Source organism: Schistocerca gregaria, chromosome 2 (assembly GCF_023897955.1).
Source record: "Schistocerca gregaria isolate iqSchGreg1 chromosome 2, iqSchGreg1.2, whole genome shotgun sequence".
NCBI classification, from domain to species: Eukaryota; Metazoa; Arthropoda; class Insecta; order Orthoptera; family Acrididae; genus Schistocerca; species Schistocerca gregaria.
In genome coordinates this window covers 628343770-628367389 of record NC_064921.1, presented here as the reverse complement: position 1 = coordinate 628367389, position 23620 = coordinate 628343770, and the positions used below count along the sequence as shown (strand labels likewise).

The window sequence follows — 23620 nt, the reverse complement described above, 5'->3', positions numbered from 1 at the left end:
TCAGTGGTGTTCAATGCATTGTGATGGTGGACAGATTGTTATAATGTAATGGATTGCTGGGACAGAGAAACATTGAAATTACAGCAGGCTTTACTTTATTTCATATTCACTGGTTTACATATGTGTCACATGTGAATAACAACTTGTTTGTATATATGAGATCTGTTCAAAAAGTTCTGGAACATTTGTAATTTTGTGCTAATGGTGTGTTGGAGCGAAATGCGGGTAGCGTCCTGTAGTGATTCGAGAATGTTGGTGTAAATTCTAGAACCACTCGGCCATCTATCATCTCAAACACATGATATTTTAGAAGTGAGTGTGGGATGCTAGAATCCTACCTACTGCGTGTCACATGTTTGTGTGTGCAGGTTTGAAATTCAGTCGCGAGAAGAATGTAGACGCGGCAGTCAAACGGCCATGACAAGTATTTGTCGGGCGATCCATGGAAGTTTTAGTGAAAGTGTACAGAAGGACCATGGAGCTTTTATGTTAATCTGTGCTAAGTGTGTCAGTGACCATTGTTATAATAACGAGAACAGTTGAGAAGGTACCCTTGTGAAAAACTTTTGTCTTAGCCTTGTTGAAGGGAAGACGTGTATTATGGTTCATGTTGAGAATGAACATGGGGCTTAAGCCACCTTTATGTAAATTAGTTTGTTTCTGATGTTTAGAGACATGAGAGACTTACAAAGCAGTATATGTTTATGTGAAGAGTGAGAGTTTTAATATATCTGAAGTTTAATATACATCATTAATTGAAGGAAATGAAAATTTGTATGTCTACTTATTTTTATAAGTAGAAAGTGACTTAAGAAATTCCTGTACAAAGCAACATACTTTGGAGAAGAAGAGAAGAGAGAGTTTGCAGCAGCAGGCTAGCCAGCAAAGGAGTTCGGTCAAACATCTCCAGTAAGTCATCTCGTAAAAGAAGTGGAAGTTAGCATATCTACTTCACACGTAAATCGTCATCCAAAGCCATTAAAATACCTGCAAACACCTATGTTTAATGTTTAACTGCCTGAAGTTTCAATGTTGTGGGTCTGTTAGTTATTGTTCAGTGCTATATTGAGTAGAGCGTTCTGTTGCATAGTTTACTAATTTCAAAATGGCGGAGTTAGAGGAGCAATGCATCTGCATCACATTTTGCATGAAACTCAAGAAAATATTTAGCAAGACACACCAAATGATGCAGGAACCTACACTGGTAAGTGCTTACGCCATCCCCAGTGTTACAAATGGTTCACAAGGTTTAAAAATGGCTAGACGGACGTTAAAGATGACCCTTGTTCAGGACACCCTTTGATGTCCACTGATGACGTTCATGTCAGGAATGTCAACAGAACTGTGCATGCCAAACTAAGACTGGCTGTCCAAGAGATTGCAGAAGAATGTAACATTTCAATTGGATTATGTCATGAAATCCTGACACAACATCTCTGAATGCATCGTGTTGTCGCCAAGTTCGTCCCACAGCTCAAGAGCCATGACTAGAAAAACCTTCACCTCACAGTCTGTGAAGAGTTTCTGGATCATACAGATGAGAATGAGATGTTCCTTAAGAGAATTGTAACTGCTGATGAAATGTGGGTCTATGGTTATGATGTTCAGACCAAGATCTTCACAATTGATCAGGAAAGTTTCTCCAATATCAAAAAAAGCTGAAAAATTAGTTCATCATGAATTTGTGCCACAGGGACAAACTGTTAGTTAATGGTACTATTGGGATGTGTTGTGACACCTGGGAGAATATGTGAGAAGGAAATGTCCTGAAGTGTGGCGAGACAATTCATGGCCTTTGCCTCACAATAATGCATCCACACATTCACCCATGTTGGTGCATGACTATTGCACAAAAAAACAAAATCACTGGGCAGCCTCATCCTTGTACTCTCCAGACCTGGGGCCTGTGAACTTTTGTTTTAATTTCCAAAGTTTAAAACCATATTGAAAGGATGAGATAAAAGAAAATTTGCTGACTGCACATCACATGATCCAGAAAGAGGTGTACCAAGACTACTTCTGAAAGTGGAAACAGCATTGGCAGTGGTGTATCAATTGTGGTGAAGAGTATTTAGATGGAGACCATGCACAATATGTAAAATGTAAGTGTATAAAAAATTTTTGGCAAAAGTTCTAGAATTTTTTGAACAGCCCTCACACGTGTTTCCACGAAACTTGCTGTGTTCGCACTATAGCAAGCGACAAGTTCAGAGTGTAATGGCACATGTTGGTAATACTTCAGAGTGCTCCACATCAACTACTTAGGACAATGAACAAGGAAAAGTTTGCAAGAAATACACTAGAGGTCACTGTACTCACATCACCAGCATATGCTACACTGCTATTAGCTGCAGAAGGAAAACACACACCCCCACATGTTCTGATGCCTTTCACCATACTTAACAGTTTTCAGTTTAATTCACCATGTTCATCACTTTTTGCTTTTTTCTGGGCGATCACAAAGGAAAGATCTCTCAAAAATGCATGTTTTGTTGTATAATTTGTGGTCATAGCATGTCGGAAAATAGCTCAGTTATGTTGTTCCCAGATACCAATTCCAATTTTTTCACAGTTTTTACTTGCTGTTATACATCTGTGGTTTTTTTACAAACTGATGAAATTCATTACCACAAATTATTGTATAAATATTGTATTGTACATTTCATTTCCTTAACTTATTCAGGTTTTATACAATGTGTTGGAGAGGATTACAATTGTTAATCACATATGCCAATTACATATGTTTTCACATATGCCAATTACATATGTTTTTGCCTACATTTAGGGGTTTTAATATTTTCCTCAAGTCTGCATTTTCCTCATGTATGCATTTTCCTCAATTTTACATTTTTAAGTCTGGACCACATGAAGATGTAAAATAGGGATTTCACTGTAGACATGCTGAGATTTGCTGATGATATCACATTGCTAAGTGAAGATGAAGAACAATTAAAAATGATGCTAGCCCAGATGGAAACCACCCTCAGCTCTTACTATAATATGAAAATTAATAAAGGTAAAACAAAAATCTTAGTGATAAGCAGACTGAACACTGCTGACCAATGCTCACTTAACAATGACTGATTAGAGACTGCCGAATCCTTTGCCTAACTAAGGAGAAAAATTATGTCAGACAGAAGGTCAATGAAGGATATTGCATGCCATATACCCCCAGGCAAAATCTGCTTTTCGCAAGAGAAGAAACTTTTCATTGTCCAGTTGCACAGACAAACATTTAGGAAAAAATCTAATAAAGACATTTGTGTGGAGTGTACTGCTGTATGAAAGTGAAACATGAACACTCAGAGCAGCAGAAAAACATAAAATAACAGCCTTTGAGTTTTGGTGCTGCCACAGAATGCTCAAGATTTCCTGGGTACACAAGACATCAAGTGAAGACGTGCTCTGCAGATTGGAGGAAGAGAAGCTTTGGCTCATGAAGTTAATCAAATGCAGAAGGGACACATGGTTTGTCCATCTACTGAGACATGATGGTATCATGAAAAGTATGATTGAAGGGACAGTAGATGGGAAAAATACCAAGAGGCAGACTGAGTAGCATATATGAACCAGATCATGGAGGATGCTAGCTGCACCACATGTAACACTCTGAAGAGGAATGCTGGATACAGAAATGCATGGCAAACTTCTGCTAACCAACTTGATGGTTGAGGAGCTAAGAAGATTACACACTACTCAGCACAGCTAGTTTCTGTCTCCATTCCTTCTTAACAACTGTCTCCCAATAAAACAAGAAAAAACATAAACACTGATTATTGTTTTAAAAAAGGGAAAAAACTACAAAGACAAGCATCAACACAACATCATGGAGCTCATCCTCACAACATATTTTATCTGTGCAACCAGTCTACAATATGCAGTGGATGAACTCCAGTCAGCCATGATGTTTTCTCAACACACAGGGAATAAAAAAGAAAAAACAACAACTAAAACCAAATCTTTATGAAAGAAAAATTATATACATTAAATAGTAGTGCATTAAAACACAGCATCTATCAATTTCACCATGAATATACAAAGCAGAGCAAAATGTAACATTACCTGTGATTGTGCCAGTGATAGTAGTATCAGTTTTGTGTCAACATTTTTTGGGACTACACAAATGATATCAGTGTTAAATTTTCATTTAATTCATTTAATTGGTCAGACTATCTATTGCGTGAGTTTTCTGTCTAACAAGTTAAAAAGTTTCATTTTTTTCACAATTTTTCCTCTTCCTTTTCTCCAATGCTAGAGACCCATCATTTTGAAAGTTTTGAAGTCCTGTAACTTTTATTTTTAGAACTGTGTCTTTTGGTCATTTGTTATCTGACAAACAGATATTATTTCCGTCTTATTTTGCTAAACTTTCATTTTGGATTGTTTATTTTGTTAAGAAGCAGTCTGTAGGACAGACTTTTCAACAATGATTTAACCCTAAATATTTTGTCACATAGGCATTTTTGGCTACCCTGATGCTGGAAGAAAGTCCATAGGAGCAGCTCTGTATCGTCTGGTAGAATTATCTGAAGGACGCATCTTCATTGGAGGAGTGAACATTGAAAAAATTCCTCTGAGTGTTCTCAGATCCAAAATCGCAGTTGTACCACACAACCCTATTCTGTTCAGGGGAACTATAAGGTACATGGACTAAATGTAATATTTGTTATTCTAAAGTTGTTTTTAAATCTGTAAAATGTTATATCCATTGTAAAATATTGTTTGTCACATATTGTTATTCAGTTAAACTATTCCCAAAACTCACCAGCTATTACATCCTCTCACTCTCTCTTATTTTCCATTATATGCTGAGAAAAATATGTAACACTTTCTTTCAAAACTTCGTCATAATTTACCCATTCTTCTTTCTCCTCATATAAGAAACAAAACAAGACCATCAGAGACGACAGTACACAACAAAATAGGATTTAAAATTACAAAGTACTGGTAGTTTATCTCTCTTATTGTACATTGCTGTAACTGAGTGAACCACAAAAATGTAAAACCCCTGTGTTGAATTTTCTAAATAATAGAAAGCAAAAATATATTCTGCAAATTTTGAATCTGTCTTTCCTGTTCTCTAGCTTCTCTCATGTTCTGATAGCTTAACTGCCACAGCTCTGGCATCTTGACCAACAAATACTTTTCCGCAGTACTTGCAATTGCTATGCAATAATATTTAGCTGCATTGTTGGTATTGAAGAATGCAGGTCTGTAGTCATGACATTTAACATTTTTGCAAGACTACCTAAAATTTTTCTAATAACTGGAATTGTGCATCCATTTTTGTCTCTACTTACTCATTCCTGTAAGCCTGTGTACAGAAGTGGTATATATAAGTTTTATGCCTTTTCTTTTTTCATAGACTGTCATTAATTAGCTCAGTGCTACAGCCATTACTGAAAGTGATGAGTATCAAACTCATCCACGAGTCTTTCTAAAAGGCTAAACATGTATTAGGCAATGCACTGTGGAGCGGGTACTGCATGTTTGTGATTTTGTGGGTGCTGGGAGTTTGCAGAGATTACAATATTGGTAGCAGTTGTAATTTCTAACTGAGGGTTTTGTAACAAATGTATCAGGGCTTTACCAAACTTCTGTGCTAGAATTACTAGACTTGACTATTGATTCACTGACTTGTATAAAAGTTATGCAAATTCAGCTATACTGTCATGTGATTTACTGTCAGTTATTGGTATTAATGCATGTGCATTGTTACCGAGATTGGTGTTTGAAATATGCTCACAAAATATCTATGCATCAAACTGAAAAAATCACTTGAGAGGTTTATAAAATTACAAATAACGAATTTAATAGTTACATGTAATTAAAGTGATTGATTGCCAGTCATTTAATATTTCCACCTAATTATGTGCAGTACATTATATTTATTTCATGCATTTGATATTTTTTTTAGCAACAAGAGCTCTCTGTCAACAACTGAATTATGTCCAAAGAACTTATGAAAGTCTCAAACATTACTTGCTAAATCTTATGAGTACTGTAGACTGCTCCAGCTTGTGTCCTATCCAGGACCTTTTGAGGGTATGTATGCAGGTGGGCAGGGTTGGGCAAACAGCTGATGCATGGGCAGTCTTACAGTGGGACCTCTGTACACATGATCATACTCCATTGGGTAAATGCAGGCATCCAGGTGCAGTCAAGGAGGTCACACATGCACAAGACACTTGCAGTCATGCCATCTTGAAGTTGACCAACACTACCTGCCACTGCCTGCAAGCATACTTCAGGGTGGGCACAGGTGCACAGTGTACCAAAACAATACTAACATATTTTGAGACTTTGTAGAGGATAAGTAATGAAATAAACTGAGAACTGAAACTCGTGTCCAGAAATGTTATCGAACAGTGCAACAAAGCACTGTAATGATAGGTGCCAATGTCTGCTGCTGTCCCATTGCTGTGACACCAGATATAAGTATTATACACTCCTCAACTACCTGAGTGATGCTATCCAAATGCATCATTCTCAGCAAGAATCTTACTCTACACATGATCAGCAACACAGATGAGATTGAGACATGTCAAGCAATATGACAGAGCATTATAAAGCAGCAATAAATATTTCATTTATAACAAGTGAAAACTAAATGATAATCTCGTCAGTGTTGCTGCTCTTGTGTAGAAAGTAAGATTCCCACTGCCAATTTATTTGATCTTAGTATGAGGGGGTACGCAAAAAAAATTTGAATTTTTTTACAGCTACATATTTTCAAATTGTTTACAAAACAATGTTATCCCCTTCAGAATACTCTCCATTATGACTAATATATTTGTATCACTGGTGCTTACACTGTTTGAAACATTTTTGTTGTCATCTTTAGAAATGGCTGACAGCTCCTTCCTCATTTTTTTCTTGACTTCTTCGCTGTTATCAAATCGGTGTGCTTTCATACCCTTTTCATGTGAGGAAATAAAAAAAAGTAACACAAAGCCAGATCAGGCATTAAGTGCATGGGGTAGTGGAATCAAACCATTTTTAGCCAAAAACTGTCTAAGAGACATGGTGTGTATGCAGGTGCATTGTAATGGTGGAAGAACCTGTCTCCTGTCTGCCACAAATCAGGTCTTTTTTTACTTACACTATTGCACAGTCTTTGTAAAACTTCCTAATAAGAGGTTTGATTGACATTATGACCTGTGGGAAAAAACTCTGAATGAACTATGCCCTTGGTATCAAAAAATCAAATCAGCATTGTTTTGATATTTGATTTCACTTGATGACATTTTTTTGGATGGGGTCTTCCATTGGCTTGACTGCTGCTTTTTTTCTGGGTTGTAACCATAGTACAAAATTTCACAGCTGCACATTGTTCACTTAAACTTGCCATCATAAAAAATGAAACAAGAACAAAACAATGCTAGCAAAAACAGTCACTGCAGATTAACAGAACAAACCAGGTCAACAAAAAAGGTGGTACTGAACTGAGCAATGAGTTGCACTATACACGTGTAGTGGCAGAAATGCGTATTACACAAGCTCCATGCAGGACAATGTTATTCCATTTTTTTTCTTTTCTTTTCTTTTTTGTTACCCCCTCCTACAGACACTAGGAATAGAAAAGTCATTGCAATATCAATAATAAATCAGCAAAAAGATATTAAATGCATGTCTACATCCAGAATATTTATAATATCTTTAATCCCTTAATCACATATATTCATAAGAAAGATGATGCAACCCTACATGGTGATTATCAGTCCATCTCATTAACCCCAAACTATGTATAATAACTTTATTCACTACTCTATTGATCAGTAGTTAGATTAAAACAACCTGCCCTATTCCATACAAATGGTTTCTAACCCGATTTTTCTACTGTCAAAGGATCTGAGAGTACAGAATGAAAAATATATGATTGTTTTGAGAACAAAGACCATTAACTGTGTGATGCTGTTTGATGTAAAGTATGATTTATGTACAGACCACACAATGTCATAATCGCAAAGCTCTGTGAAGTATGAGTGAATGCCCTTCATGTGCTTAACTGAGAGGATACTGTTTGTGCATGCAAATAATCAGCAACTAGATTGCTTACCAGTTAAAAATTATGTGCCACACACAGCTGTTCTTAGATGCTGTTTCTATAGTTCAGACAGTACTATTTACAGATAACATAACATTATTCAAGATCAGTATCAGTTTAAAGCATAAGCAACACAAGGTTGTGTTGCAGCTGGGGCACCGAGTTGAGAGAGATGCCACAACTGTAAGATTTCTATACAAGATGTATCTCAATTAGCAGTAGTCACTTGAGGCACCAAGCTCAGAATGGTATCAGGGGCACCTAAGAGCAAGATTTTTGTACAGTACTTATCACAAATATTTGTGTAAACTGACAAGAATAACAGCATACAAGCAAAAAGGGCAGAAAGGGATGCACCAAATGATAAGTTGCTTGTGTTCAAGAAGTCAACCTAGATGACTGGAAACATAACACCTAACAGCAATAACTAGGTTTAGCAACTGATTTCAGCATAAGGTATTAATGCTAAATAACAGCAAAAGAGAGTGCATTATATTTTGTTTAAATGTCTCCAATCAAGACATTAAAAAAAGTTTAACTTCTTGGGTTTCAAATTGATCAGTGACCTTTGCGATTATTCATCAGACTACCTCATGTGATCTTCTGCTCCACAATTTGAAATACTATGTTTGTAAAACTTTACATATTTTGCTTTTCTGACATGCTCATCTAGCTTACAAAATCCTTCTGCAAAGGTAAGCCCACTGACTCAAAAATATTATTTAAGTAGTAAAAATAAGTGTAATTCAATGCAAACACCCGTCAAAATGGGACTTTGTAATGGTTCCAATCAAAAGTAATTCTAACATGTGTTAAGACATTTGCCTCACAGGGAGATGAGGTGACCAATTCCTATTTCATAGAAAGCAGCCACACACTGACAAATCCACAACCACAGCCACTCTTGCACTTCCTGATCCAAAAATCAGGAGGTCTGGGCTGTATGGAGGCTATTGCAATGTGTCCCAACCAAATTACTGAAGAGTAGCCTTCATCAGTTTGGCAGTGTGTGGGAAGAGAGTATTACCATGTGACAAGATGGTTCTGTTGAACAGCATTCCTGGGTGTTTAGACATTATGGTTCGTCACAGTTTCTGCAAAGTATTTTCATAGCACTACACACTGATTGTGGCTCCATGCTCAAAGAACTTGACAAGCAGAAGGCCCCTGCAGTTGGAGATCATCATGTCCTTACTAGAGCTTGTGTGAAGAGCTTTGGATTTCTTTGGTGGGGGAGATGTGAGATGACTTCACTTTTGGCTTTGTCATTTGCCCTGGGGCTGTAGGAATGTTGTCAGATGGAATCATCCTATTGCACAATAATGCTCACCCCCACACTGCCAACTTCATGAAGGCTACACTTCAGTGACTTGGATGGGAAACACGACAACATCCTCTGTATAGGCCAGGTCTTTCACTATGTGATTTTCATATCTTTGGTGAACTGAAGAAAGTCATGAGTGGGTGCCAGTTTGAGGCAGACAAGGAAGTGCAAGAGTGAGTGTAGTTGTGCAGCTGTTAGTGGGTGATTGCACTCTACAAAACAGGGAACCGATCATCTTGTCTTCCAGTGGGCTAAATATCTTACTGCTTGTGGTGATTACTTTTGAATGGAACTGTTCCGCAGTCCAGTTGTGGCAGGTATTTGATTTTCTTTAGACTACTCCTCATACTCATCCCATGGTATACAATTTTCAAATCATTTGATTTATTGTACAGGAAAAAATTCCCTTGTGTGAATTGAAAAATTGTCATTTGTGAGCAATCTTTCCAGTAAACTTAGCTCCTTTTGAATACGATCAGGTCTTTTAGTTTATTATGAATACCATACACTCTGATCACTCTGATGTTTAGAAACCGTTATAAGTGGTGCATCCAATCCCTCCATATAAAGATTATGACATGACTAATAACCAGTTCAAACTAATAAGCATAGGCTATCTTCTGAATGTCCATGTTTATGGTAACTGATAAAATACACAGGGTAAGGGCACAGTCTACTGTAATAGTCATGACACCCCATCTCTTTTTTGTTACCCAATGCAACTACAGCCAGGAAGTTACACTATTGAGTTCAGCGAGATCTTGTGAAAGCATAAACAGATCGTAACTGTTTATATTGGTCTGTAAAACACTTTTTACCAATAGGAGTATCTGTAGAACAATAAATTGCAGCAACAGCAACAAGAATATACCATACTTGCATTTTTTAGGTTTCCAAACAACACCAAGAAGTGTGAACTGCTACTTTACACAACAGTTTATTTACAATTTCTGGAGAATGTTGTGTTCTTTAAGTACACAAAAATTTCTAGTATACAGCAGAAGATCTGACCTTTTGCAGAAAGGCATTGTATATCTACTCAAAAATGTAAATTTTTCTTCCCAACATTTCCAGTGAAATCAGTGAATATAAGATACATGTATAGAATCCATTACCTCCATTATTTAATGTAGCAGATAGGCTACCACAACTGTAGGTGAAGGAAAAACCTCACAGATGTGATAATAAAAGAATAAAAGCAATAAAACTGTTTCCCAGCACAGAAGAAATCAATTTCACAACTGTTTCTGCATCTGAGCCATAAATGGCAAGAATCTTCATCACATACACTTTTGAAGCAACAGTAATACATTTACAAAAATATTAACATATTATAAAATAGAGTGAAGTGTAAGACTATGTGAAACATTAGGCTCCATATAAAGTTCTCATGTGTCAAGGAAAGTGCCTATCATAATAAGAACAGACAACAAAAGAAATATAGTCTTATGCATGAAATATCAGTATGTGTTTATATTCTCTTGTTTTCAGTAGAGTAAGCTGCAACTATACACATAGTTGAAAGTATTTCTTCATAATTAAGTTGTAGCTTATGTTACTGAATCATGGAGATACAGCTGTTTTTAAATGTATTTCGTGATCATTCATATCTCTTGATAATTTACTAATGCTTCAAATGCAGAAACATAATAATTGTTAAGCAAATTAACAAGACAAATAATTAAAAACAAACCTTTATTTTATGGCTGCTTTCTGCCATTTGGGGTGTTAGTGCTGCACCAACTGTCAGACATTAACTTTATTTGTAGCTTATATGTACCTTCTGATTTAATTTTTTGTCAAGATTTAGTGCTAAGAACTTCACATGGTTTGTTTCTGTGATCTGATGACTGCAAGCTATCTGTTCTAGTTATTTATTTCCAAGTGTCATCATCTGTGTTTTAGTCCATTCTGGTAGGTTCAGCATTCAAGCTTTTACTAAGCATTTTCATCACTTTCTGATGCATCTCATGTTCAGCTACAAATGGTGTGCCATCTGCAAATAACATACATGAACATCTGTAATAACTGCTAGATCATTTACATACAACAGGAACAGATAGGACCCCAATATTGAACCCTGTGGTACTCCTTGCAGAACTGTTTTCCCATTAGAAGGGGAACTGTTTGCATCTGATATGATAATTATCCATCAGTGCCAATCTGTTAAGTGTGCACTGAACCACTGTAAAGCTTTTTCCCTGATTCCATATGTATGTAAGTTGTGGAGAAGTAAGGAATGGTTCACTGAATCACATGCTTTTGACAGGTAATAGAATATCCCTTTGACTTTTTGTCTGTATCAAAACCAGGGCATATTTTCTAGTAAGCTCTTATGGCATTTACAGTGCATTTTCCTTGCTGAGAACCATACTGAGCATGAGTTCATCATTATATGCAAAGAATTCTGTACTGTGAAACAGAAAAAGTCTCCAGAATTACACAAAGTGAATTATGTGATGCTGACTGAATAACATTGCATCTTCTACCTAATGTGTCACTGGATATGAGTACTGAAGATGCATATGGTTAGCACAAAAGACTGAAGTGCAATCATCTGTGTTGGTTATTGCAGGTGCAGACAACTATTCCCCTTTGTGATATAAATTTCTTCGTGATACTTATTTCAACAAACTCCTTGGAATACATACCAAGCAAATACATACATATTATAAAAATGGATCTGCATATATATGTATGTACAGCCCACATATCCTCCTAAAACACAGGACCGATTTTAACCAAACTTGGTACACACATCACCTACTGTCTAGAAATCATTTGTGTAGGGGTAAACCATCTACATATCAAAGGAGTGGGTATGGGGGTGGAAAAGCAGAGTAGCCCATGATGCACAACTACCCAGATTTTAGTCATCCAGTATTTGAGAATGAGAGCAGTTAGAGACTTGCAACACCTTTTACACAACCTTAACAAAACTTTTTGTTATTGATGAGATGACCCCCCCCCACAAAATGATGAAAGGAAAAAAGTTTATTGCTTACAACATTTTAGCTGTTCTTTTAGTGTAACTACTGCATAAAGCATGACATTTTAATTAATTACTTATTTATTACTAACTGTATTTGCAACACATTTTGTAGTCAGTATTCACACATACCGCTGAATGTAAAACAAAAATTGATTCGTGTACAATACACAGTGCAGGAGATATGGCATTAAATTCTGAGATGCATGAAAAACTACTGAATCATGCATGATATTTCAGTTTACTACTTCTTTAATACTGCCCTACAATATTACTAATATTAAAATATTGTATTAAGATTTTTTGGAGGTAGGGAAGTTAATTTGAAATATTGAGTTTAATATTAACCTTGAAAGTTAATTTCTGATATCTACTTTAAATATTCCTGACTGAAATAAATTTAACTCCCTAAAAGAAATGTATTGATTGTTAAACAGTTAGTAAGTAAATTTATAAAACTTTTAATCATTTCTGTTGATGGAAAAACTTCTGCAGTGGTAAAACAGTGCACAAAAAATTATTACTTGCTTATTAACTGATGTGCATCCACCATCAGTTTCCCATCAAACCAATGAGAACATTGACTGATGGCATTGCTCAGAGGTCCATGACTGATCTCAAAATTATGCAGTTTGCATAATTACACTGCCCGGATACTGATAGAAAAGATTGGTAAAAGTGATTTCAGGAATGCTGAAATAGAAGTTTGATAAAGTAAATGCCAATTGAATACTAGTAGTATTTGGCTGTGGCCACTAGTAAATTTGTCTGCACCTCTCCTTTGCAGCAGCATGAAAAAATTCTAAAATTCAATACAATAAATTGAGATACGGCATTAACAGAAGAGGAAAGTAGGTTTCTTGATTCAAATACAACTGTTACCATTAAATTAATATAATTATTTAATCAATAGTAACATTTATGGAACAGCAAGAAGTAACAAACAAGAGAGAGAGAGAGAGAGAGAGAGAGAGAGAGAGAGCAGGAGCACAATCTTGCTTTTAGACAGTCAAAATAAATTACGGTGACTTCCTTTAACTTGCTTTATAGAGCGTCTTTTATAAAGTTTCGATATATAAACATTTCTCTAGAACATTCTTTGTATAAACATTAAAAAGAAATTTTTATCTTAAATAATGACCCTTTCTTATTAATTTACAGATTTATTTACACAGAGAAAATTTATTCTTAAGGTATTTTAGCATTAACTTAACATGTGGGGCATATACTATTAATTATTCAAAAAGCAATATTTCAGACCCTGTTTGCTACACATTTAGCAGAATGTACTTACAAAAATATAGCAATGTATGACACATAGTCTAGGAGATATAATGTCAAATACTGAGATGCATGAAAAACTGGTGCATCATCCAAGATGTTTTAATTTGTTGCTTCTGTATTTGTAACTTTATTTGCAACACATTTCGCAGGCCATAGCCACACGTACCACTGGATGTACCTGCAAAATTATATTACTATACAGCTTATAGTTCAGGACTTATGATACCATAAACATTGAGCTGCATGAAAATGAAACCACAGGGCAAAATTTGCTAGAGATACAGACAAAAATGTAAAGAAATATGAGTGAAATACATTAAATGTATGAGAATTATATGTGACTTGTGTGTACATGAGCAAAGCTATGGACAAGGAACACACGTTAAATCCCTCGAATGATTTCAACCAAATTTGTTACGTATATAACTTATGATTTGTAAAGAAATACTGTGGGGCTAAGAAACACAAGCCTACTATATGGTTGATAACATGGAGAGAGAAGGGGGGAGGAGGATATGACAGACAGAGAGAGGGAAAGAGGAGATGGCCACAGACAGGGGGCAAGGAGGAGATGGACAGACAGAGGAGAGGGTGAAACTGACAGAGAGAGGGGAGAGGAAGAGTTGGACAGAGAAAGGAAAGAGGAGGAGATGGAGAGACAGAGAGAGGAAGACATAGGCAGAGAGAGGGAGGAGGAGGAGATGAACAGAGAGAGGGGAGGACAAAATGAACAGAGAAAGGCAAGAGGAAGAGATGGACAGAGAGAAGAGAGAGGAGAAGATGGACAGAAAAAGGAAGGAGGAGAAAATGAACAGGAAGAAGAAGAGAGAGACAGAGAGGGGAAGGCGGATATGGACAGAGAGGAGGTGGAGGATGTGGAATTAGAGGAGGGAGGAGGAGATGGACAGAAGGAAGAGGAGTAGGTGGGCAGAGAGAGTGGGAGGAGTAGATAGACAGAAAGAGGTGCAGGAGGACATGGTTAGAGTGGGGGTGAAGAAGGAGATAGACACAGAGAGGGGAAAGAGCAGCAAGGCTAATAGAAGATTTGACTAAATACGTACCTTTCAACTCCAGATCCTCAGCTAGAGAGCTATAAAGCAAACTAGAAAAATTTTGGAAATGACAAGTGTAGTCCCCCTCTTGGATTTTTCTGTAACTTATTGCTTCTTTCACCTCTGACAATGATTTTGATTTGTAAAAAAATGCCAAGTTCCAATCTTCTTTGGAGTCCATGTTAAAATTAAAGTCCCTCTGTAACTGTAGCATTAAAATGGCTTTGGGAAGCCGATACCATCATAATAATAGCCTATATATGATTATGGCTTGTTCTCCACAAAATAGAAAAAGAACCATAGTAGTTCTGGCCCAGCATTGGCTTGATAAAGGACATCTATAGGAAGGAATTACAATATTATGTATTACTTGACCAAATATTCTGTGTTTCTGGTCATGGTGATTAACTTGGTCATGTGATAAGTTACAGCCTTCTATTAATTCAATCCATTATTTGAGCAAGCAGTGAGCATAGAGAATGTCTTCATATGTGTCTTGCTATTAATTGATTTTATTTATTTATTTATTTATTCTAAGAAGGAGAAACAGTGATGGTACCAATGCAGAATGTGAAAGAATGCTTGCAAAGTGTCAAAGTTGAGTAAATTGATGTTACACAAATTTTTGGAGAACAGAAGCAATGCTGACAAATGTAGGATTCAAATACTTACTCCATGGAGTACTTCATTGATGATATACATAAATGTTTTGTTACAAAACAATTTCTGCAGTGCTATGGAAAATATGTTGAGATATTAACTTGGTGAAAATTTCACAGTCTTTATCACACTGAATCACAATTCAATTTTACCAAAGAAACTGTTAAAAAGATTGATGTATATAGTGCATTTGGTATTAAACTAAACCAGTTGACAACTAAGTGAGTATATGTGAACAAGAAAACATTGGTGTGGAGAGATAATATTAATTCAGGTGTTAATGGCAAATGAAGCATCTGGTTCAAACAGCTAGTGGTTAGCCACCCTGAAGAAACCACCAGTGCAAAGTCAGTAAAAATAATGGCATTTTAGACACTTTAATATTTCATAATGATACAGCCCAATACCGTAAATGATTTTGCTCAAATTGGAATTGGATATAAAAGCCTACAAACTTATTTTCCATGATTTATTCAAACAAGACAGGGATTCACACTCCTTACAAAAAGTAAATACCACAGTGTTAGGTGTGTTGTTGGAAAATAATATCAGTCAGTATATAATTTTGCCTGATTTTAAGCTTGTGACAGTGCTCTATTTGTAAGTATACCACAACTGTGGTGGTATTTCCATTTCCCTATTTTGTTGGAATAAATACGATGATGATACTGCTATAGTGTAGAATACAGTTCACCTTGTCAGGTGCTAAAATGAAATGTTTTTTGTACTCAGATGTTGTATCCTGTTGGTTGTTAATGACTGACATAATGTACCTCACTAATGTAGTGAGGCACATGAATACTTTCCAATAACATAATCCTATGTTTAATTAGATAAAGATCCATATAAGTATATTCCAGTAATATATTTTAGTACATGTAGAACAAGAAATCTGAATATAATGTATTCTGTTCTTACTGGCACGGTGGTCAGTTCTGAGACTGCAAGTACAAAGCCTTTAGATCTGATCATTTGGACTGAATGTGCTGGGTTATTCAAACCAGCCTTAGTTTTGGTGAGTGACTGTCATTTTCTGAGAGCAGCTTCAGCAACTGCCTAAGAAATGCACCATTTCATGCAATTTGCTGTGAAGTGTCAGAATTGAGTAAAAGTCTAATTAAGTTCATGTTAAGCATTTTATTTCAGAAACTTTTGATTTAATAATTCGGTTTTTATTTTTATAGATCAAATCTCATTGACAACAATGACAGCAGTATTTGTAATATATATGAAGCACTGGAAGCAGTTGGGATGAGAGAAAAAGTAGAGGAGTTGCCTGAGCAGGCTGAAACAGCAGTGCAAACAGGCACCAACTTATTCACCACAGGGGAATGTCAGTTACTATATTTGGCAAGAGCAATTCTCAGTAATCCCAAGGTTAGCTTTTATTATTATATCAATGGAATGATTGGTAGAGAAAGGATTGTGTTATTTAATTATTAATGTTATTTTAAGTTTGCACACACATGCCTTTATTAGTCTTGGTCTCAATAATAGTACTTCTACATACATTTCAGTAACCTTTTGGACCAATTTAACAGACACCAGATGCCAGTTGCATTTCCTCCAACTTTCTCTGTTTTGTGTGAATTAACTGACCTTTGTCCTGCCTTCCATGTTGTCTGTCTTTTACAGACTTGCAAAAAGGAAGAAACCCCTCCCTTCCAACCATTTTGAATCATGATAGTTTTTTCTAAGATTGTTTACTGCTATATTCTGATTAATCCAATCAGTTAAAAAACTGGTTTATCCAAACCCTATACTACCAAAGACAAGTTGACTCATTCAGATCCTACAAAGTTCCAATGACATAGAAATTTCTGTTTTAGTACAACACCTTCAGAACCTGCAATACCTACTACTTTCATTCACCTTACAGGAAACATTGGAAATTTTGCTTTATATTGGTTCATAATTAATAGAAGTGGTGATACCACTACAACAATGCTATCACCATTGATTACAGTATTGATTGCTTTATTCATAATCATACCCTTTGCCCGTGGACTGGAGTGTAGCCTCTCTCAGCTTCCTGCATTGACTTCTCTTCTAAGTAAATCCCAGTTCATAAACTAAATAATCTTGTTTTTGTCTTTTTTGTTAAGGAACATGCTGTTCCCTTTGGCTCCTCAGTGTTTCTTAAGTATTTCTTCTCTACCTGTGCATGAAATATAGCTCCCACATTCCTGTTTTTATTTCTATTTCTCTCACCTTTGACTCACAGGGAACTATTTTGCCATTTATTTACCAACTATCTAAAGTTTAACTTTTGTGACATTTTCTAATTCTAGTGACTTGTACCTTCTTGAGCTTCTTCTTCTCTTCACCTTCTTGTCAGTAAGGAATCTGAGCTTTCCAGTTCATATAACTCCTCTAGATATTTGACTTTACTAATAACTTGACTCCAGTTTTTTCTGATGAGTGTGTCCTTGACCTTCATTGATAGTTGACCTATCATAATTCTGGCAAAGTCACTTTACTTAACTTCCTCTTCCAAGTGCTTTGCATGGTTTAGGTGGCACTCAAAGAAAGAGCATAGGACTCTCCAACTCTTGTCCTGTCCTACTAACCCCACCTCTTACCTAATACCTGTCATCAGAGCATTCTTTGAATGCCTCTGGACCAATACTTTGCTTTGAAAACTCTTTAAGATTTCTTAGAAATCCATCAAACCTACCCATTACAACATGCTCAAATAGCCATCTTCATCTTTACATAGCTTATCAAAATATTGGCTTCTCTATCTTTTTTTCTGACTATATGTCATATAATGTCCCCTGAAATGATTTTAAAATAGCATTGAAAGAAGTTCAACTTGAAGCTTCAAGGTAGAGAATCATGTATGTAAATTTATTCATCTTTTCAATTTAAATTCATGTCACCAGTGACTCTTGTTCCAGTGTTCTTTTCATCTGCAAAACTTTTATATTTTCCTACAGTAAATTTGTAAGTTCTTGAACCACACAAGTTTGACATTATGTTTCTCTATGCCCCACGTTTAGGTCCTGGACTTCCAGCTGCAAATCTCATATGTCAGTTTGTCTCAAAGTGGCTGTTACACTGTAGTAATCATTTTGTTGTGTTTGCATTGCTTTCAAATTCTGTCTCTCCCAGTGACAACTCTTGTCACCTATGTTCAAAATTTATTTCTAGTACATTTATCTGTTTGCTATTATTTAACTGGCTAGATAAAAAATCTACTCACCAAGCAATGGCAGAACACAAATGTAAAAGACGGTTGTAATTGGCAAACTTTCTGAGCCAGTGGCTCTGCACTTTTCACACTTATTAACTCATGCATGATCTTTTAGCAGTAATGTCTGCCTTAATACTACCCTGTCTTCCACCTTGAAGCTCTCAAGTTTTCAAATCTCATCCAATCCACTCCCCAACAACCAGTCTTTCCTTCTCATCCCATATGGTACTTCTCCCCTGACATGCGGTTCTGAGTGGCTTCCCCAAAATCTACCCCTTGTTCTAGACCTCTCCAGTTTTTATCCTCCAACCCTCTTCATTCCCCTTCAGCCCTCCTGCCTGAAGAAGGAGCCACTGGCTCCAAAAGCTTGCCAACTGCAACCGTCTTTCAAGCGTGTGTTCTGCTGCCACTTAGTAAGTAGATTATCTATCCAATTTTGTCAATAATTAATTGTTCTTGTTGTTATATTAGCCCATGTGATCATCATTCCTTATTATGTAACCCTCTTGTCAGTCTTTGTTGCTGTCTCTCTTGTTCAAACTGTCATCTCTTTTCCTTTTCCACCTTATGTGCTAATCCATTTGTTTATTTATCTGTATCACCAAGATTAATCAACACTTTGCCCCTTCATCATTTCTAGTACTGATTTTTGTGCTCGTAGATGGGTCCATTTTTATTTGTATATAACAATTCCATTCTTATTTACCAATTTGCATATAACAATTTACAGTTCATTATATTACATGGCCTTCTCCTGATCATCTTTCGCTGATTTATTCACAAACTTGTCAGCTATTTTCTTCCCCAACATCCAATTAACTTGTTTATACATAATTCTTTCATGTTTTTGTACATCTGTTTTTTTGGCAAAATGCTCTGATTGACTATTATTGCCGTCTCTTACGTCTCTTTAATTGCCAAGCTAAGTATGGTAGTTTACATTTTCTCCTATGACTTTCACTTTCTGTTTACCCAGTTTTTAAAATTTCGGCCATTTTCACGACTTCCCCAATCAACTTTTTCCCTTTCTCTTATCCAATCATTTTTTTCGTATCATACATTTTGCCCACTCGTTACCTCTTATTAACGATTTTCATACGAATTTTTCTAATTTTTTCTGACTTTTTTGTTGCTTTTTTTCCGTTTTTCTATGTTTTCCACCCTCTGCTTATTTATTTATTTATTTTGCCACTCCCATGATTTCTAACTCTCCAAACTTTCCTCTCTTGCCATCATCCCATCTCATATTACATCCGTCATTTTCCAAAACATGCTTTCGCACTATCAAAACTAAGGTCCCACATTCTGTTTCTTGAAATCTACTTGTCCCTTCAAATTACTCCAAAAGGACTACCACTGAAAGTCCCTGTTTCTGGATGGAGCACTGCCCTACACCAGGCTCTTTTACGATTTCAAATAAAGCAATATTCTCCTCTTACCTGGCTAATCTCTGACCTATATGCTTCATCAGCCAATTTCCACTTTATCAGACTTCTCTCCTTCTACAAAATCCCCTCATGTATTCTTGAATAGTATCATCCATCATGCCAACTTCAAACTGCAGCAACATGCCACACTTTACCTCAGAAAGCTATCCCGCCTTCTCGTAAACTACCTGAACAGCGGTGTTTCCCTTCCTGTCCTCCTGTAGGACCCTAAACAGCCACATCATCAACCACCACTTCTCTCCTACAAACAACACTTGGCCAACCTCCTTAATATCCCACAGCCTTCACCACTACCTCCCAGACCAAGAATGATCCATAATCACAAGAACCAGTCACAATAGTACAGTGTCATTAACCTCTCATCTAAAGCACTCTCCCCTCCTGAATAATCTGTATTATCTAAAGGTCTCAGTTTCAGCCCTAAACCTGCATGTGATCGTGCTGCTTTGGTGAAGGACCTAATTCACATGTAATATCGATGCACATATCACTTTGCAACCCAGTCCCAAAACATTTCTAACAGCAAACCAGACACTGAACCCTGCCTTGAACAGTTCAGACCATGAATCCAACTTGATCCACCACCACTACCTCAAAATCATCCCTTACAAGCGTTCAAAGAATTCCTCTCATCCAGCATTGCTTCACAATCCTTCCTCAGGTCCCTATAACATGACCCTAATCTGTCCTCTGCAGAACTACAGGCTCTGTGTTCCCTAAAATCTGATGACTCCATCGTTATCCTCCCAGCAGACAAAGGATCTACTGCTGTAGTTCTTGACTGAAAGGAGTGTGTTAGTGAAGGTCTATTCCAGCTGTCTGACACCTCTACATACAGCATCTGCCATCAATATCCCAGCCCTGTGATTCAAAGTGATCTGCAGTCACTCCTTAAAACCTCAGGCCTCTCACAAGGACTATCACCTCAATCTGTAAAACTTCACACCCCACCCAAACCATGCACCCCCACCTTTTACTTTCTTCTTAAGATCCACAAACCCAATCATCCTGGCCATCCTATAGCTGGTAGCTTCAAAGCACCCATTGAACATATATTTGACTTAGTTGATTAACACTTGCACCCATAGTACAAAGATTCCTCTCTTAAATCGAAGATACCAGCCATTTCCTAGATCATCAGAAATCTGCACCTGTCCCACTCCCACCACACACCTTCCTTGTCACCATTGATGCTGTCTCCCTCTATATCAACATGCCCTATGTACATGGTCTGTCTCCTATTGAACATTTCCTCAGTCAGTGCTCACCTGATTCCAAATCTATGACATACTTCCTACTCATTTTAATCAACTTTATATTTACCAACAACTACTTCACCTTTGAGGGGCAGACATACAAACAGATCAAGGGTACAGCCATGGGAACCAGAGTGGCTCCTTCCTCTGCCAACCTTTTCATGGGTCACTTGGAGGGGGCTTTCCTCGGATACATAAGCTACCAGCCCCTAGTTTGGTTTAGATACATTGATGACATCTTTACCATATGGGCACATGGTGAGGCTCACCTGCTAAAATTCCTGTAATCTCTAAATACCTTCTCCCAGTTAAATTTCACATGGTCCTATTCTGAACCCCATACCACTTTCCTTGATGTTGATCGCATCCTCACTGAAGGGCAGCAACACACTTCTATCCACATTAAACCTACAAAAAAACTACAGTACTTACATTTTGACAGTTGCCATCCTTTCCACACCAAATTTTCCCTCCCATACAGCCTTAGCAACAGAGGCAAACATATTTGTGTGATATGAGGTTTTCCCGGAGTACAGAAATCTTGAAAATTTCTTGGGCATTCAGCCATGTAGTGCTGTCCAAAAAGTGGGATATTTTGGCAAGCCAACTTCTTGCCATCATCAGGCATTCTGGGAGTCTTAATGATCTATGATGGATGCCAACTTTATATAATCTCCACCCCTCTCCCACAGCCTCCGTCTGGGCACTTCCGAGCAGTCCACAGCGAGTGGTGGGGAAGGGCGGCACTGGGTGCTGGGGCAAGCACAGTTCCCTGCGACAGATAATGGGCCACAGTCCTTCTGCGGCCAGGGCCACTTGTGCAACTCTGACGTCTTGGTGACAATGCTTCTTCTTCTTATTCATCAGGTGTCCTGACAGGAATGGATTTCCATGTAGACTGTCATGTTTTAATTATACTCAAAGCTGGATCCCAGGCCTTACTTAACTGGAAACTGCTGTCTTTATTTATTAGTTCATCATGCAGCCAGATCTTCACTGACTCTTTGAGGATACAGCCCCAGAAGGTGTTCGATTGCTGTAACACCTTTGTGCCACCGTAGTTCGCGTCTTGTCCATGTGAGATGCAGTGCCCTGCCATGGCGAACTTGGTCAGCTGTGCATTGTCTGTGCGGCATTTATGTTCACTGAGTCTCTCCTGTACCTTCCGGATGGTCTGGCCTACATATATTTCACTGCACTGGCAAGGGGTGTTGTAAACTCCCAGTTTCCAGAGCCCTAAGTCATCCTTGACTGATCCTAATACTGTTTTCGTTTTGGATGGAGGGCAAAACACACACTTGACATACTCAGAAAATAAATAGCTATGTCATAGCAACTAGGCTGGCTGAACATGAACACAGCTGGAGGTTGCAGAATTCTGACTCCGCATTTGCTGAGCATGTACTGAGTAAGGGTCACAATTTCCAGCCAGTGCCATATGTACTTCACTTAGCAAACAAAGGCCTTAATCTCAGCCTGCTGGAAGCCCTGTAAATTAACAAACATCTTACTCACAATCCAGTTCTAATCCTAAATGACAGACAAAGCTCAACACCTCCCCTCTCCTAAACCTCATATAATCATCTCTGTTGTTCATTACTTCCCACACTGTCTGATCCTATATATTCCCATTTTCCTGTATTCATTAAGTTCTTTTGTTTTATTGAAGTTGTGTATATATTCCATATAGACTGTAGTTCCAATTGTTTAGGCTTTCTTTTAACTGCTACTTGCATTACTGTCCATGTTTAACACCACTTGTAGTTGTCTCATCAAATATTGTTTATATCTTACTTGATTCATTTATTTAATGCAAACTGTTACATAGCTACAGTTTTGAATATAATGTTAATGTTAAAGTGCAGTACCAGCACACTCTCAAAAAGTACATTTACCGTATATTCCCTCCAATGCCTCCATTTCCCTGCATTTATTTATTTCTGCTTATCTTTCTGATATTGTTTAAGTTCCTTATGAATTCTGTAGTTACATTGATAGTTGTTTCTTCTTTTAATTGGTTTGTGTATCACTCTCCATGTTTTATACCTCCTGATGTAGCCTTCTCAAGTACTGATCTTATTTTATTTTATTAGTTTTGTTTATTAATAAAAACTGTTATGTGGGCATGCTGTTCCTATTTTGTGTTTAAGGTTTTCCTGTCTACTCCATTTTTATTTATTTACTGTTCAATTTTTACTTCTTCATTGCATTTCCATCACACTGTCAAAGATGTTATGTCTGAAGATGGCCTTGTAAGCCAAAAACTGGTTAACACAGTAAAAGTAATATTGCAGAATAAAAGCAAACTGGTACTTTTCATTTATTATAATGTTGTTCTATCAAGAACCAATGGAAGATTCTGTT

General features: G+C 37.0%; 1 protein-coding gene across 2 annotated transcripts in view; it reads left to right on the top strand.

Moving 5' to 3' along the window:
- LOC126334641 (ATP-binding cassette sub-family C member 12-like) overlaps nt 1–23620 on the top strand; it is a 498524-nt gene that overhangs the window by 455952 nt on the left and 18952 nt on the right. The window contains exons 27-28 of one of the 2 annotated variants that reach the window (XM_049997082.1): nt 4458–4641; nt 16541–16733. In XM_049997082.1, the coding sequence (XP_049853039.1) occupies nt 4458–4641; nt 16541–16733 (377 nt within the window). The remainder of the gene's footprint in view (nt 1–4457; nt 4642–16540; nt 16734–23620) is intronic. The other variant, XM_049997083.1, reaches the window with a different exon arrangement.